The 19,523-nt window shown below is 30.0% G+C and overlaps 1 protein-coding gene across 1 annotated transcript; it reads right to left on the reverse strand.

Moving 5' to 3' along the window:
- Nucleotides 1–4,803: 4,803 nt before the first annotated feature.
- Nucleotides 4,804–18,520, reverse strand: LOC139495512 (uncharacterized). The gene is made up of 17 exons (XM_071283774.1): nt 18,468–18,520; nt 16,454–16,826; nt 15,212–15,445; nt 14,529–14,637; nt 13,235–13,467; nt 12,677–12,802; nt 11,863–12,024; nt 11,017–11,143; nt 10,710–10,815; nt 9,807–9,890; nt 9,122–9,302; nt 8,376–8,465; nt 7,475–7,570; nt 7,194–7,251; nt 6,428–6,457; nt 5,902–6,086; nt 4,804–5,497 (listed from the first exon to the last, which is right to left on the reverse strand). The coding sequence occupies exons 9-17, from the start codon at nt 10,791–10,793 to the stop codon at nt 4,926–4,928; spliced, it is 1,380 nt and encodes a 459-aa protein (XP_071139875.1). The 5' UTR covers nt 10,794–10,815; nt 11,017–11,143; nt 11,863–12,024; nt 12,677–12,802; nt 13,235–13,467; nt 14,529–14,637; nt 15,212–15,445; nt 16,454–16,826; nt 18,468–18,520; the 3' UTR covers nt 4,804–4,925.
- Between the last annotated feature and the right edge of the window lie 1,003 nt (nt 18,521–19,523).

The raw sequence follows: 19,523 nt of genomic DNA on the forward strand, positions 1-19,523 counted from the left end.
CATCATATACAATTATCCAAAAAAAGTAAAATTAACAGTAAGATGTTGAAAAATTACCAATAAATGTCAAGTCAAATCTGAATGAATATAAAAAAGAAGAAAAAATTACTGAAAAAATAGTACTGAGAAAATGGTGTAATTTTTAAATAAAGCTGTGGTTGTTTCAATTTCACTTCTAATACATTTGTCAATACATATCAGAAAATTATCTTGATCAAATGACTGATTAAAGGTAACATCATATACAATTATCCCCCAAAAAGTCAAATTAACAGTAAAATGTTGAAAAATTACCAATAAAGGTCAAATCTGAATGAATATCAAAAAGTAGAAAAAATTACTGAAAAAATAGTACTGAGAAAATGGTCTTATTTTTAAATAAAGCTGTAGTTGTTTTAATTTTACTTCTAATACATTTGTCAATACATATTAGAAAATTATCTTGATCAAATGAACGATTTAAAGTAACATCGTATACAATGATCAAAAAAAATGTCAAATTAACAGTAAAATGTTGAAAAATTACCAATAAAGGTCAAATCTGAATGAATATCAAAAAGTAGAAAAAATTACTAAAAAAAATACTACTGAGAAAATGGTGTAGTTTTCAATAAAGCTGTGGTTGTTTCAATTTTACTTCTAATACATTTGCCAATACATATTAGAAAATTATCTTGATCAAATGACCGATTTAAAGTAACATCGTATACAATTATCCAAATAATGTCAAATTAACAGTAAATTGTTGATAAATTATCAATCAAGGTCAAATCTGAATGAATATCAAAAGTAGAAAAAATAACTGAAAAAATGTAACTGAGAAAATGTTACTGAGAGAATGGTGTAATATTTTGAATATCAAAAAGTAGAAAAATTACTGAAAAAATAGTACTGAGAAACTGGTGTTATTTTTAAATAAAGCTGTGGTTGTTTTAATTTTTCTTCTAATACATTTGTCAATACATATTAGAAAATTATCTTGATCAAATGACCGATTTAAAGTAACATCGTATACAATTACTAAAAAAAATGTCAAATCAACAGAAAAATGTTGAAAAATAACCAATAAAGGTCAAATCTAAATGAATATCAAAAAGTAGAAAAAATTACTGAAAAAATACTACTGAGAAAATGGTGTAGTTTTTGAATAAAGCTGTGGTTGTTTCAATTTTACTTCTAATACATTTGCCAATACATATTAGAAATTATCTTGATCAAATGACTGATTTAAGGTAACATCATATACAATTATCCAAAAAAAGTCAAATTAACAGTAAAATGTTGAAAAATTACCAATAAAGGTCAAATCTGAATGAATATCAAAAAGTAGAAAAAATTACTGAAAAAATAGTACTGAGAAAATGGTGTTATTTTTAAATAAAGCTGTAGTTGTTTTAATTTTACTTCTGATACATTTGTCAATACATATTAGAAAATTATCTTGATCAAATGACCGATTTAAAGTAACATCGTATACAATTATCAAAAAAAATGTCAAATTAACAGTAAAATGTTGAAAAAATACCAATAAGGGTCAAATCTGAATGAATATCAAAAAGTAGAAAAAATTACTGAAAAAAATACTACTGAGAAAATGGTGTAGTTTTTGAATAAAGCTGTTGTTGTTTCAATTTTACTTCTAATACATTTGCCAATACATATTAGAAATTATCTTGATCAAATGACTGATTTAAGGTAACATCATATACAATTATCCAAAAAAAGTCAAATTAACAGTAAGATGTTGAAAAATTACCAATAAATGTCAAGTCAAATCTGAATGAATATAAAAAAGAAGAAAAAATTACTGAAAAAATAGTACTGAGAAAATGGTGTAATTTTTAAATAAAGCTGTGGTTGTTTCAATTTCACTTCTAATACATTTGTCAATACATATCAGAAAATTATCTTGATCAAATGACTGATTAAAGGTAACATCATATACAATTATCCCCAAAAAAGTCAAATTAACAGTAAAATGTTGAAAAATTACCAATAAAGGTCAAATCTGAATGAATATCAAAAAGTAGAAAAAATTACTGAAAAGTAGTACTGAGAAAATGGTCTTATTTTTAAATAAAGCTGTAGTTATTTTAATTTTACTTCTAATACATTTGTCAATACATATTAGAAAATTATCTTGATCAAATGAACGATTTAAAGTAACATCGTATACAATGATCCAAAAAAATGTCAAATTAACAGTAAAATGTTGAAAAATTACCAATAAAGGTCAAATCTGAATGAATATCAAAAAGTACAAAAAATTACTGAAAAACTGTTACTGAGAAAATGCTGTAATTTTTAAATAAAGCTGTGGTTGTTTCAATTTCACTTCTAATACATTTGTCAATACATATCAGATAATTATCTTGATCAAATGACTGATTAAAGGTAACATCATATACAATTATCCCCCAAAAAGTCAAATTAACAGTAAAATGTTGAAAAATTACTAATAAAGGTCAAATCTGAATGAATATCAAAAAGTAGAAAAAATTACTGAAAAAATAGTACTGAGAAAATGGTCTTATTTTTAAATAAAGCTGTAGTTGTTTTAATTTTACTTCTAATACATTTGTCAATACATATTAGAAAATTATCTTGATCAAATGAACGATTTAAAGTAACATCGTATACAATGATCAAAAAAAATGTCAAATTAACAGTAAAATGTTGAAAAATTACCAATAAAGGTCAAATCTGAATGAATATCAAAAAGTAGAAAAAATTACTAAAAAAAATACTACTGAGAAAATGGTGTAGTTTTTAAATAAAGCTGTGGTTGTTTCAATTTTACTTCTAATACATTTGCCAATACATATTAGAAAATTATCTTGATCAAATGACCGATTTAAAGTAACATCGTATACAATTATCCAAAATAATGTCAAATTAACAGTAAATTGTTGATAAATTATCAATCAAGGTCAAATCTGAATGAATATCAAAAGTAGAAAAAATAACTGAAAAAATGTAACTGAGAAAATGTTACTGAGAGAATGGTGTAATATTTTGAATATCAAAAAGTAGAAAAATTACTGAAAAAATAGTACTGAGAAACTGGTGTTATTTTTAAATAAAGCTGTGGTTGTTTTAATTTTTCTTCTAATACATTTGTCAATACATATTAGAAAATTATCTTGATCAAATGACCGATTTAAAGTAACATCGTATACAATTATCCCAAAAAATGTCAAATCAACAGAAAAATGTTGAAAAATAACCAATAAAGGTCAAATCTGAATGAATATCAAAAAGTAGAAAAAATTACTGAAAAAAATACTACTGAGAAAATGGTGTAGTTTTTGAATAAAGCTGTGGTTGTTTCAATTTTACTTCTAATACATTTGCCAATACATATTAGAAATTATCTTGATCAAATGAAACAGCATACCTATGTCTCGCTTTGTGACTCTGTCAAGGCGAGACAAAAATGTGTAAATTTTGAGGATACTTATAAAATACAGAAATTACAAATTATTTAACAAAAACAATTTGTGTATATATATATCTTTTAAAACAAAGTTGTTATGTCTTTCTTTTAAAAGCAAAAATACGGCCACAAATCTGATTTTTGAGCAGATAAACAAAATTTCAACCTCATTTTACTCAAAAAGTAGCGCATAACATTGTATTTTTCATTACATATTTGATTTAATCAGGTAAAAAATAGTCCATATGGATTTTTTTATTTATCAAAATGTAAATACATGATCATACAGGATCAAACCTGTATAAAATGGTTTAATTTTGACAAATTAAGCTAAATAACATTGATTATGAATTATTCACTGGCAATTTCGACCTCATTAAATCTATTCATGAGAACTTCAATTTAACCCCTAAACTAGTAATAAAATTAACGGCATCAATTTTCTTGCACCAGATGCGCATTTCGACAATACATGTCTCTTCAGTGATGCTCGTGGCCATAATATTTGAAATCCAAAGCTTATATAAAAGATGAAGAGCTATAATCCAAAAGGTCCAAAAAGTATAGCCAAATCCGTGAAAGGAATCAGAGCTTTGCATGAGGGAGATACATTCCTTAATTTATAATAATTTCTATCATTTTGTAACAGCAAATTTTAATAACACAAAAAATAGTAATAGACAACACATGCATTGTACGTGTACTGGTTATTAAAAGGAAAAGAATGTCAACATTGAAAGTGAAACAAAGGTGAATCAATTGATGAGTGATTTGACCTACCATTTTTTTCTTAAACAGGTAAAAATGATAAGAAAAATATATTTTTAATCTATATAATAAAATTAAACAGACCTTTAAAAATCTAAGAAAAAGAGTTGGCTTAATATATTTGTATCTATATTTATGTTAACATCGCTTATATGGTCATCTAAGGTCAACTTGATAGTTTATTAGATGTAGTCTTGACTAAGATATTCACAAAATTAAACTACACATTATTGACCCTATGCTCTGTAAAGTGTTGACTTAAAATTTTTGATAGTTTTGATAAATGAAGTACATTGTTATAAAAAAAATATGAGAATTTGAGTTAAATCGGTGACCATGAATTTGACAAACTCTTTAAAGTTTTTTCCAATAAATTCTTAAAAGGCTTATTCTCAATTTCAAAGTTAGACATCTTTAACAAATACTGTAGTTTATATATTTCTTTATTTAAACAATAATTTACAGACAAATAACTAATTCCTTTTTTCTGGAGTTTATCGTTCGATACTTCAGTTTATACCAAAATGTTAAATAACTTTCTCATATTGAACATTAGGTATCAGCTATGTTGAATCAATTAGCAAAAAATCTGTTGAAAATTATGAGTTTATAAAGCAAATTTTTAATTATATATCATAAACCAAAAAAAAAGGATTTAAAATGTACTTTTTAAGCTAATTCGGTCTCACAGTCACTCTCATCTTCACTGTCACTTTCTATATCAGTCACTATCTCCATCTACTAATAAATCTTCAACAGATGCCAGGTAAGCCAACATTTCAGACATTTTTTTGTGGTCATCTGACATTACATTTTCTGTTAAAATTAAAGGTAGAGGAGTAAATGTATCCCCAATATATTCTTGGAAAAGATTACTCAAATGAGTAATTAACATTTCCAAGTACATTCCTCCTCGTATAAGATGTGAGAAACTCCCAGAAGTATCAAGCTCTCCCAACCTTCTCCTTAATTTCACAAGTTGATCCTGGTACCAATTCAAAGTCGAGGACATTTCTTGTGTTAGGAGTTCTTTCTCTTCCTGACATCTGGTGACAAGGCATTTCAACTGGACAATTTCCTGTTTCAATACTGATGGTATTCTGGAGCTTCCTTCATTCTGTCCTAGGCAATTGAAAATCTCGCTCTCAACAGTATTTACATCATCAGAGCAAATAATCAGAGGCATGTTAAAACAGGGCTCTCCTATTTTGTTGTATCCGTCAATTGACTTCTTTTCTTTTTTAATGACACACTTAAGCTGTTTCGAAAGTCGATGGTAAATTGATTGCCCCTCTAAATAAAAAATTTAATAATTTAGTTAACAAGGATTAGAATGAAAATAGAAATGAAGATATTTAAACACTGCTTATTATGAGTTATTAAATCTCAATTATTGCCAAGTACAGTAAATATAAAAAAAAACAATAAACACACTCTCTTTTAATATAATAATTATTAACTACAAGACATATATTTATTTTAGCCTATTGCTTGAAAAGTAAAACATGATATATATGTTTTTTAGATACCAGTGGTGGGAAGGAACCAGTCATAATTAAATGTAGGATTTTCCTTTTTTAACAAATCTGTATACTAAATAGATTAAAATCAAATGCAAATGGGTTTAATAATTAGCACCTTTCAAAACCCCTTAAACACTGCTGCAATAGCCTAAACAACATTTAATTGATCCTTACTTGCATATTTCCTTATTAGTTTCAACAGATACTGTTTCTCTGAAACCTGCTGGCGAATTGTAGTCAGTGCTAGCTTCTTCTCCTTGGTCTTTGCTACTTTCAAACAAGATATGAAAGTCTCACCGTCTTTATCAATTCTTTTCATTTTGTTCTTATTTTCATAAGCAGATAACTTCTTTTCCAACCTGAAAAAATAGATTAATATTTCACATAAATCCTCTGTTCCATTAAAACATATATGGTACGCATGAAAGGCAATTTAAACCCCTAAATATATTCTTAAATCAAACAAACATACCATAAAGTTTAATTAGTAATGGTAATCAGAATTAATGTTTTAAATACATCAAAGTCATGTTTATTTCTGCTTCCGCTAAAATCGAAAAAAAAAGAACAAACTTTCGTTTTAATTAAAATATTTCTTTGATGAGTGAATTTAAAAAAAATATATGGTTGCGATTTTGTAGTATGTTTCCTATGTCTTTTTATAAAAAAAACCCCAATTTACTATATTCTATTGCTATACCTTGAGAGATCTTCCTCATTTCCATCACATCTACAAATACAAAATAATATTTACTGAAGAGAATTTTCAGCTTAGCAAGATGAGACTATAGCATGTTCACAAAGGAAAATACAAATTTACAAAGAAAAACATGAAAAAAATATAGTATAAATTTTATCTGTTGCCAACACTTAAGTTTCCGCATTGAAAATAATGCTGAGGCTATGATTTCAAAATGTGCAGTTTTTTTATCAGAAAGTTCATATATATATACTGAAACATTACTTTCAACAACTTGCGATCTTGAGAAAACTAAAGATCATAAAATGTTCATATGTGAAGTCAATCTCTGTTTTGACAATATTAAATACAAAAAGAAACATCAATGTATGGCCACCATTTGTTTGGAAAATGGGATAAATAGGTGTCAGATCACATATTTCTCTCTCCAATTTAGAACAAATGTAAAAGTAACCCTACTCTGACACAATATAGTGCTTTGATGTCATTGTTTACTTAAACTAACCAACAAATTTGCAGAAATGAAACTTTTGATGAAAGAGAAATATATTTAAACCATGCGAGTTGGCTTTAGGGTTAATGCACTCCACAGTTTAAATAAATGAAGATTTAAAAAAAAACAGACATTATTTTAGGAGTACATCTATTCCATGGTCAGTTTTATTTTTATTACAAACTATCCTATTTCCCTCAAGGACCACCCGAGAAAATGATATCAAGAACTCTCCTCTATGACAGTTCATGGTCCTTTATGTTATGATAGTACCTTATTCTATAATATTTCTGCAGATCCAAAGCATAAATATCTGTCTTGCTAAGAACATCTGAAAAAAAGAAACACTAGACTGAACATTCAATTTTTTAGTTGAATAAATGAAAGATCATATATATACTTTTTAGAAATCTCTTACAATCAACAAGATGTAAAAGTGAATTATAATCATGTCTAAAAAAACAACTTTAACCCGTAACATTTTATTTTAAGGATGATATAATGAAACTGGTATTCACTAATAACTATCATTATATGAAAAATGGGATATTTACATTCAGATTCATTTGAACTGTTCTGCATTCTGGACAAGATAGATGTCTTTTCTTCATTCACCCATTCCTCAACTATGTCCATGTCAGCTTCACCATCTATAATAAGAAATTGCTTATATCAAGTTTAAAGAAACCACTTAGCACTATCACTATCTTAAAGGAACTTTTAAAATCAGGCCTAATGGAAGATGGTTTGCAATAGCCCTAAAAGTCCAATCTTGAAAGAAAATATTTCTATGCATTTGATCTTTAATAATCTCATAATTGTATTATTTTTTTCCCAACAACTTTAAAGAGTAAGTGGTAGATGGTGTTACTGATCCCCTGATTCAATGTGAAAAGTTGAATTGGGAAAGTTAATTTTATATTTTTTTTTAAAGCCAATGATATTATCATTACAGCAGCACAATAATTTAACAAAATCAATTAACAAAAAGATAAAGAAAAAAATTTTGGTTAAAACTGTTTTCCACTCCTGTTATCTTATGAATACTACAATCTACTCCTAGAAAAGACTCTCATAAGCATAATTGTAAGCCAAAATGATGACTGGAACAAAATATGAAGAATGTACAAACTATTATTAACACATCATAATGACACAATTAAGTATTCAAAATAGCCAATTGCATGCTTCAATTAACTAAATATTCTTTTATCAAATAGTTTTTCATGGTTTAGAAATTTAAAAGGTTAATGCATGCATTCAATTTGACCATAACTAACAATACATTTTTTGGGCCCATTATAGATAGCTGTTGGGTGCCTTAAAGTGTTGAAGATGTACTTTGACGTATTATGGTTTTCTCTTACAAATTGTGACTTGGATGGAGATTTGTCGAATTGGCACTCATACCACATCTTCTTATATCTAGATTAACCTTTTACCAATAAACTTTACCTGGAAATGAAGATAACATTTCTAGCAATGAAGTGTTACTGTTCTCCTCTAATTTTGATGCTCTTTTATACTTTGATACAAGAGAGTCACCTAAAAAACACAATATAAACAAGCATTCTGAGAAAACTGCATAGAAATACATAGTCCTGTGCCAGTTAAAAATTAATTGTATTGGAACACAACCTGATCTATTACTTGTATGGTTGAACTATTTCACAAAAATATAAGGTCAAGCCTTACAAAAAAGTGTGGAAAACTGATTATTTGCCTGAATTTAAAATTTTGACAAAACATTGGTTTCTAACATTTACCTATTAAGGTCCAATAATAACACAGTTAGATTTAGCATATCACAGAAGTTAAGAATAAAAGACTTGTCAATGGACACAGATGATGACCACATTATAAAGGGACATGACTAAACAATGGTAAAAATGAGGCAACCAAAATACCAACGAATTCATTTTTTTTTTAATCTGTATTAGTGGTCATGAGCATTATGTTAAAAAACTTTTGGTTGAGGCATACTAAAGTTTGGATGTACATAAAGACAAGGGTAACACTTAACGCCCTCTCCATTGCAGCATGGCTGTAAAAAAAACTGTACGAGTTTAATCACCTAACTTATTGCTGGGCACATACATACACCTTTCAGAAGCAACACATTACATGTTTTGCTTTTTTCCACATTTGAGTTTTAATGATCTTTCGGTCTATCTGATTCGAGATCAACTATTAGAAATTACCTACCTTGTCTTTAATCTTCTGTCCATAATAAATCAAGCCATCTGTCAATAAATCAGTTCGGTTTTCTGGGGACATCTCTTTAGTTATAGATGAAAACTTGCCAAGATATGACCAAAGCCTCTCTATCCTTTCTCCATCTGTCAACCCAAGATTTTTAGTTCTTCTGGGTCCATACAAAATCTGTAAAAAAAAATGCATTTATCTAAATTATACTCTCGTTGGAATTCCCAAGTTTTATGATTTTTTTGGTCTGATAAACATAGGCCACAAGATCTACTGTTCATCTGTTGATATATTTGTTTAAAATATCTTTTATCCTCATCCCATTACTTTAATAATTGCTTCATCAGCATCCCTATTAATAGTTATTCTGTTAAGGGACCAAAATTAACATACAAATATAGTAATTAATCATAATTGAAGGAAATCAAGACCCTTTTTTTGCTGACAACAAACACCAGTAATTTTCAATTTTTTTTTTATTGATTAATAACGATTGAACATGAAAATAAAACTAGAACAGAATCATATTGAGTGAAATTTCTTCCAGATCAAACTTTATTGAAAATTTAAATTTGTTAAAAAGGAAAGACACCACAAATATTTTCTTTCTAAAACATTAAAGTGAATTTTTCATCTGCCTTTCTCACCTTGAAAATAGAAGTAAATGATATGACAAATTACCTGACATGGAACACCATGCCCATAACAGTGGAATATTGGTATAGAAAATGATACTTTCTTCAGAATATCTTCATGACCATTTTTCTGAAACACAAATTTAGTAAATAATTTGATTTGTTTCCCCCCCCCCCCAACAACCTATTATAAAAAATAACATTGCATAATCACTACAAACAAAAGAATTTTTTTGAAGTAATATTAATTGTTCTTTTTTACTTGTAAAGTTTGAAAAAAAACCCTTGCAACTTTCAAAAACTACATGTATATTTAAAGGAGTAAATAAGGTGAAGTGCAACTTATATGTAATAGAGCTCCTAGTCCATATTTGAGAATATGAGCTGGAAAAGTAAATGCAGGCACATAGACCATAACAGAATGAACGCTTGCCATATTTTGGAATTTCTGGTTTCATCCATTTGAATGACTTGAATTTTTTTTAACTATTTTTCTTTTCATAAATCTTTAACATATATCTAATAATAAGTCATCTGTAAAAGTTATATAAAATCTTTGATTTTTTTTAATAGTTTTTGAGAACTTCTAAATGTTAAAAGCTATGAATGATCAAGAGAGAACATTTTTACTCCCCCCCCCCCCCCCCACAAAATTTCAATTTCATCTCAAAAACAAGAACATGTATATTTTTTTGCTCTCTTGGTTCCTTCGTTAATCACCTACCAATATCTAATAATGTTATGAAAAGCTTGTTATTTTGAAACTGAATAGCGATCGTTCTTAACAATTTTTTAAAATATTTCAGCATTGGTAATAATCTATGACCTATAATGGTATATTTTTTTTACACATTGTGACTTGGATAGAGAGATATCTCATTGGCACTTGTATCACATCTTCTTATACATGTATCTATAAGTTTCATACATGTTAATGGCTCAATATTACCTGCAAATGCTTCTTCAATAGGCAAGCTATATCATAGGAGACATGCATCTTCTGTCCATTGTTCTCATTGAGAAGCAACTTCATCAAATACTCTGCATATCCAAGTCTAAAAAACAAAATACAAATATCTAAATACATATAACATACTGTCTGCAGCACAAAACCTTATTAATGGTATTTTTTAAAGACAACTTATGTATAACTTTTCTACTTAGTGCATTAGCAAAGGTTTAAAAAGTTTAAAAAATAAAATTGAAGACTTAAAAGTATAGATATGTAGGATAACTGAGAGATGATAGTTAAATACCGTTCTCCATGTTTTAGACTAAAGAACTTCTGTGTCTACATGTTGCTCCAAACACAGCTGTCTCTGAAAGCTTTTTATTCTTTGCTTTTGATCTAATGTTGCTTCCGGCTTGAAAATCACTGCAGTCCTAATGCCAAGAAATAAAAAATAATGAAAATAAAAATCCTTCTATATCAATTAAATTATCATCAAAAAGAGGCATAAGCTCCGATCTAATTCTTTTTTTTTTCAAGTGTTAATAAAAGCAGATTTTTTCCCCATTTGGCACCCCAACCCTAAACATAAGTAAGGATTTACATATTGTTTTAACCTATATTATAAAAAAAAATAAGAGGGGAAAAATCCATTTGTGATTGCTTGAAATCTATTCTTATCTATACTTATGTTTACATTCAGATATATGACTGTCAGCAATCTTTAGAGGTTGTTCCATTGTTTAATAATTGTTTTTTTTCTAGACAAAAATACACATAAAATACCAATACTTATGCATTTTTAATTGTTACCTCCGACTCTTTTTAATTTGATTCACTTAGAATGTTGAGAATTTGAGTCAAATGGTGAACATGAACTTGACACCTAATTCCCTTTAATGTTATACTTCAAACAATAAAAAAAAGGAAAACAATCTTCACAACATCAGCAAATATATAATTTGTGGGTTTGAAAGTGAAGACATAAAGTTTGTATACCTACTTCTTGATTGTACATCAAGGAAAGCAATTTGATATTCTGGATGTCCAATATAAAAATTCATAATACGAACATTATGGGAATGCAAGCCACATATCCGACTTTTTCAGTGGTACACTGAACAATTGATCTAAGGTTAACAGTTGTACTTACATTATCAACAGGTGAGTTGTTATATGTACACATAAAGCTGTCCACCTCTTTCTGGTAAAAAAAAAACCGCTCTTGGTGCTTTGGGGACAACCATTGCTGACCAGATGATGTCTTTCTTACCAATTGAAAGTCAGCATCAAAACAAAAGATCTTGGTCTCACACTAAAAATAAATACTACTGATATCAATAATACAATTTTTGAAAAATAATTCATTTAAATTTTGGAATGCTGTGGTATACAAAAAAAAATCCAAGATTTCCTTCAAAGGGCAGTAAAATGACAGACAAATATAGATTCTACCATTGCATCGAGTGTAATACGATATTTATCCACTGGAAACAGTTAAATTTTCAAATTTAAAACGCGAGGCTTGGCCAAGCGTTTTAATATTTAAAATTTAACTGTCAAGAGTGGATAAATATGGTATTACACGAGATTTGGTGGTGGAATCTGTTTCTCTAATGAATTTCTAACATTATGCAGGCAAACTTATTTCTTCTTTATGAATTGTCTGGAAAAAAATGTGTTCTTTCTATGTGACGTCATCAAGCATGGTCACCTTTTTTGGTGCTGTCGCAATAGGAAATTCAAAAGAATGCAAGAAAATTCAACGTCATAATCAGATTTTAACTAATGAAGTACTGATATCAAACGAACTACATGTTGATTATTTTTATTTTATACAAAATAGGTGCAGAAAGGGATAAATTGACCAAGAATTAGAGAAAAGTTCTTAAAGTATAATTTTTACAAATGTATAAAAAATATATCACCAATTCTTGCTTGAAGTTCAGAATTTTCTGAAAAATTACCTGAAAGCATGCTGGACAGGTACATCCATTATCAAGGGTTGGATCTGATGGATAATCCATACAATACAAAAACTACCGAAATTGATGGATGGTTTCATTAATTAGCAGTTTGAATATTTCCTTTCCCTATTAATAAAAAAAGGAATATTATATGTATTAGTTTTTTTTTTAATTAAATATTAACTACTTGAATGTATTATGTAGACATAACTGTTTTAAAATTATTTTTCAATCATCATCTAATGCTGTGTCCTTTTAACTCATTTTTAGAACATATCATGTTATCATTAAAATGCTGTGGCTTCATTTGATTTTGTGTGGATCAAGGAAAACTAACAAATTCGTAGAGATTATATTTCGTGATTTTTGTAAGGTTGGTTACAAATCTATAGAAAATTTGTCATTCATTGTACATTTGATCTAGTGGTCAACCTTCGCCTACAAAATCCACAAAAATTGGTACCCACAGTATGCAATTGGCAAAAACACTGTGGGTGAACTAAGATATGATCAATTTACTATTCTATTCATCTATTCCGTAAAATAAGAGTAACTTACTTCCTTAGTCACAAGGAACTTATACAGCTTAGGTTGTCTAGCCTTCAGTGCTTCACAGAAGCCTTTGGCTGAAACCTGACACTCAAGTAATAGACCATTCAGCCATCTTAAAAGATCGATATGAAAGGCTAGACGTGGACGCTTTGGTGAAGATGGCCACAAATCGTACTGTAATAAAGTAACAGCCTCATCTTCACTGGCACAGAACTCTAGAGTCCTCATGTGTTGTCTACCTGTAAAAGAAGAGACTACAATGAAGTAACAGAAATTTCCCATCTTGCAGTCTGTAATAAATAAGTTAAATTAATTGAAAATATATCTTAAATGCTGGATTAGAATATATATATGTATTCAATGAAGAAAATTCAGACTGACAGATTGATTGATTGATCGTTGGTTGCTTAACGTCCAGTGGCAAATATTTCATGCATATTCAGGACGAGAACAAGTTCACAATAAATACAATAGGTAGGTTGTTGTAATAGAGGCCATCTAGGATGATGGTCGGGGAAATTTGGACTGCCAATGGAAAATGAGGGTATATTGGATAGGGACAGAAATTTTGCCTTGCAACAGGCCACCTACGGACCCCTCAAAGAGTTGTTGCAAGGGTTCTTAACGTGCAAAGACTGTGGCACTCTCTTTACACGAGGCATCGGATTTATCGTCCCCTTCTGACGGACGTGACTTCGAACTTGATACATCCCGCACAGCCAAACGGACGCCCCACTTCGGCAAGCGTTTTACTGCCGGTCTGGAGAAGACCAAGTGACCATATTTCTATACCCCAGTCACCCTTGGGGTTCAGACTGACAGAGATGTCTCATATGACAAAATGTATGACAACAATGTATGAACAATGATCATGATGATGATTGCAATAAAACAATTGTGATACCCAAATATAAAATTTCATATATATACTGAATATCCAATTTGTTTTCTATTTAATGTTTCAATGTTATGAACATAAACCATACGGCTCGTTTGTTTTATCATGTAATTGTTTTGCATTTGTCAATTTGTGGCCTTTTAATGTTGGCTGTGCAGTATGGGGGTTTGCTCATTGTTAAAGGCTGTATAGTGACCTGTAGTTGTTAACATGTTTTTTGGTATCTGGTGGAGAGTTGTAAGAATTGGCTACCATTCCACATCTTCTTGAGTTCATATTTGCATTAAATATTCAAAAAAGTATCCTTTTCATCCTAATCATTATGTACTCCATCCATTTTTGACAATATTCACCTATAAGAATAGTACATGTAAGTTACAATTCTATTCCCATGTATCATACCTTTATCATCAACAACAACTATGTCCTTCTGGTAAGATGTTGAACACTCCTGATGACTACCATCTTCCCAAACGGGAGTTGAACAGGAAAATCCAATAAATGTACCATGCTAGAAAAATTATGTAAGGCAAATTAAATGGCAGCAGGTATCATCATAACAAGGAGATGCTTCCATCTCTTTTAAAGGATCCTTCTGTTACAAATAACATCAAATGAGATTCAATGAAAACCTACTCGTTAAAGACCTGGATCTTTGAGGGACAAAATTAAATTAAGTTAATAACATCTTATAGTGGTTAAAAGTTATGCAATAATTTATCCTGCCATTATAACTGGTCCTCAATGCATGTTGGTGGCCTTCAGCTGTTGTCTCTTTGACACATTCCCCATTTCCATTCTCAATTTTAAAAATTTATGAAAAGGGAATGTGTTTCAAATAGCTGTGTTGAGAACTGTAGTGGTCACTATAAATGAGGGCAGAGATGGCTGAAAATTTAGAACCTAATTTCAAATCAGAAAATGTCAGTCACCATATAATTAAGTTGAACTCTGACCCAAAGATAAAGTCTGTAGGCTAAGGTGTATGATGAAAAAAATAATCAGCTTAATGATAAAGGTTGTAATTCATCAAGAAATAAAGACCAAAATCTCTGTGCAAGGGATTAAAGCAGACAAACACTTACCATCCACTTCTCAAAAAATATGAAGATGAGGGAATTCATGGCGTTTTTTCAAACATGGCAGACAGGTAGCATGGTAATTTATGCAATCAATACATCTATAAAGGTCGGTTGTATCAATGTTGCACTGTTTGCAGGTAGAGCCAGTTAAAAATTGCTTTTGAAGACCTTTCTTATACAGCTTCTTGCTCACTTCTGCCCAATTTTCCAGTCTTTTGTACTTTGCCTTCTCATATTCTGTCAAAATAAATGATGCATGACTTAAGCATTGAATATAATACAAGAAAAAACATACAAGGAAATGACATTAATTTAAGCATTGGATTATAATTTTGACTTTCATGCACTCTCAATTTAACTTAAAGAGTGAAATGGTTATTTATTCTTTTCCTTATAAATTTTGTTTAACTCGAATGTGAGTAATTAGCAACTTAAATTAAGCCTACAAGTACCATTAAAGTGTTTGAACCCGCTGCAATTATTTGCACCTGTTTTAAGTCAGGATTCTGATGTTAGTAGTTGTGCATTGATGTTGTTCAAGTGTTTCTTGTTTCTTTTTTGATAGTTTTCCTGTCTGAATGGTTTTACAATATTTATTTTTAGGGCCCTTCAATGCTTGCTGTTCAGCGTGAGCCAAAGTGCCATTTTGAAGACTGAACTTGGACCTATACTAGTTTACTTTTTATAAATTGTGACTTGAAAAGAAAGAAATAGAGAGTTGTTTATTTGGCACTTATACCATATCTTCTTATATTTATCTCAAAATTCATTGTGAACATATGTAGGATCCATTTCCTGTAATGAAAATTCTGCCTCACTTGCAAATTCATATTTTTTATGATATTCATACGAGTTTCATCAAAATTTGCAAAGATTGTAGAAATGAGTGCCTTCATGATGCCATTTTTTAAAATTAATGTTTCAAAGAGGCATAACTCTCTTTAAAGGAAATGATCAGCAATGATTTTCAAAATTCATCTAATAAATTGCTGATGTTAACCTGTGATATACATGTACATTGTAAAATACATAAAAATTGTTTAGGTACAGCATTAATATGTTGAAGGCCATACCTTGACCTACATGTATAATGGTTTATCTTTTATAAATTGTTACTTGGATGGAGATTTGTCTCATTGGCACTCATAACCACATCTTCCTATTTATCTATGTATACATGAATATATGATACCCATGAAAAACTAAATTATTTGGAGTGGTTACTGGTAAAAGGGGATGTCTTACTTTTTTTGTCACATGAAGGTACATGTTCTTCTTCTAATTTTGCAGAACAACTGCTGGCATTATCCTCCTGTGCTCGTATTTGGACACCATCAATACTTAAATCATTATTTGCTGTACATGTAGTTTCACCTTTCTGGTCAGTATCAGTTGAGACACCCGCAGATTCACGTTTAAAGGATTTTGTCACCTTTTGACTCTTTCCATCTTTGTGAACAATGTAAGTAAACTGTGATTTTCTTTTCTTTATATATCTATGAGACATATATTGATATTAAAAGATAAAAAAATCATAAAAAAAATCACTTCGGGATATTCATCTACATGTATATGTAGCTTCTTCTGATAAAAGTCTTCACCAAAATAATATTAAATCCTGAAAAAAATAATGAAAGAATATATAGTTCAGACCAACATGTCCAATAAAATATCAGGTCACATAAAGTTATAAAATTGGCAGAACAATAAAATTCAAAGGACAAAAAGTCACAATATCTAATTATGATTTTACAATTATTGCACAATAAAATGCTTTGTTGGATGCAGCTTAAGAGAGGGTTGTTGCCCACAAGGAAGCTATTAAATCACGAGTTCCAAATGGTGAAGTTGAAATCATCTCTTTGTAAATTTTACGGATGCCATCACGAGTTAGTTGACTCATGTAAGTCCAAAAATTCAGTATTTTTTTTTTCATTTCTAATACGAGCATAACTCTAGAACGATAAGTGACCCAACAAAAACTCAGACATAACCTCCAGGCATTATATGTGTTTTGAGGTAATCAACATTGTGTATACTAGAAGTTTCATAGTATTTGTTTGAGGCGAACTGAAGTTAGTCTGTTAAAGAATGGAAACCAACTTTAGGACGTAGAGTCATATCCATGAACAGACTTACATTTGTATTGAAACTTTAGGACATAGAGTCATATGGATGGACAGACTTACATTTGTATGGACTTAAAACTTAATGGCTTATGCATAAAATGCGAAAAGATTATCTATTTCTTTTCAACAGCAAAATGAATATTGCACCTTTATCGCTAATCCAGGATGCCTCAACTTTTGACACATACAACAATCACTTTACTTTTGTGGCATCAAATATTTTGTTTTATTACATTAAAATTTAACATTTAACTGGAACCTGTGTAATATCCAGTAATGGCGATAAGTTTTATTGTCTGGGGATACATGTAGTCCAAATAATTATGACAACTAGGAAAGCTATTCTAAATTTTTGCTCTGAAGCCTTCCTGCAACATACATGTAAGGCGTCAAGCTCAAATGAAAAAAAAAATTAATAGGCTTTCAAGATGTCATAATTATTTGGACTTGTCTGGGGACAGTCCCTCATTTGCGGGATATCCCCCATGTGCATACCCCCCCCCCCCCCCCCTTGAAAACAAATAAGCACTATTAAAGTCAATGTTCTGTTCGAATTGTGACTGTTAAAGTCGAGTTTTTGAGTCAAACGAACCCCCCTTTTGAAATTCCTGGCTACGGGCCTGATGTGGGAGCTTCAATTTAGCTTTTAACTGTTCAATGACTATTGCACAATATTGTATAATTCAATGCTTTTTAAAATATAGTATTGAAAAAAAACCAAGTCCAAATAAATATGACGTCTGGTAAGGCTATATTCGAAGGAAGGCGTCCCAGAAAAAAAAAACCTTGCCAGACGTCATAATTATTTGGACTGAAAAAGCTAGTCCAAATTTGTCATTGTAAGTATATCGTTTTAGTAAGGCTTTTTGATATATTTCCTTTTTCAACGTTTAACAGCAATATCAAAAATAGCCTTCCTAGACGGCATAATTATTTGGACTAGAAAAAAGCATGCTTCATAAAATTGTACATGCCCTTGTCTTTAAAATATACAATATATAGGCCAGAAACACACTTAAAACGTAAAAACGTGTTACATTAGACTGACACATACAACTTTCACAAGGAGGGCAAACGACCAAAGACTACATAGCAGTGGATAAAATCAGATAAACTAAATAACATTTTACCTTTTTAACTTCAGCAGTCAACCAATATGGCGTCGCATGTACAGCCTCTCTCTGATACATAACGTTACCGTTCCGAACGTGTTTAGGACCGAAGTGCATCTTTCTAATTCAAGCTAATAATGTACCGTAGTGTACTGTGCGGTCTATACAGTATACTTTGTTATAGCTTGAAGAAGACTAACAACATTAACAATTTTCTTCTTCAAGAAGCTAATAAGTATTGTATCGGGTGGAAGTGAACACCTTTCTTCAAAAAATGTATTTAATCGGTTTACTTTTGCAAATGAATGTTTCAAAACAGCCATGGCAGAAATAATGTCAGTTGGTTAAGGGGACATTGTTCACTACCCTAAGATAAATTCTGAGGTTCTTACTAAGCTATATAATAGTATTTATTTTGACCCATGTACACCATTTGGCCTTGCAAACCGTTATCATTTGTGTCAGTCTGAAAGCATCATTGATTCTTAACTCCAGAGATTGCACAATAAGTTCCATAGTCTAAATCCCTCTGTGTAACTCATCGTGATCTTTTCTTAATTCCTGTCCTGTTTTAAGACCTCTTACTTTACTTCTGTTATATCTTGTTTTACCTCCCGCACTAGATCTGTAGATTAGTATTCAAATATGACTATATATAATAGTTTTCTTGCATCAACTCACAGACTTTATAAAGACTTGTGTAAAAATCATACTTTTGCATGAACAACTCAGTTGAACATAAGTCGCAAAGTGGGCGTGACAGAGTGTGGCCTAAATCATTTTTGCAGTGGCACCGAAGAAATTTCTTCAAAATTGAACAAAATCCACTGTTCAACCCTAATTTTAAAACAAACCACAAATGCAATAACCATGACATTTGTTTCAGTACAAATATGTATAGAATCAAACAAAATTCAAAAATCTTAGATTCATACTCTGGCTCAAAAAACACAAAATGGCCGACGAGGGCAATTTTTATTCCTCAAAAACATAAAAAAAAAAAAAAATCGCCCAAAATTGAAGAATGTTTAACCAGAAAACATCAGGAACAGCACATATGTGTAGTTATAAGGA

The sequence above is a fragment of the Mytilus edulis genome, chromosome 11, assembly GCF_963676685.1.
Source record: "Mytilus edulis chromosome 11, xbMytEdul2.2, whole genome shotgun sequence".
Lineage (NCBI taxonomy): Eukaryota > Metazoa > Mollusca > Bivalvia > Mytilida > Mytilidae > Mytilus > Mytilus edulis.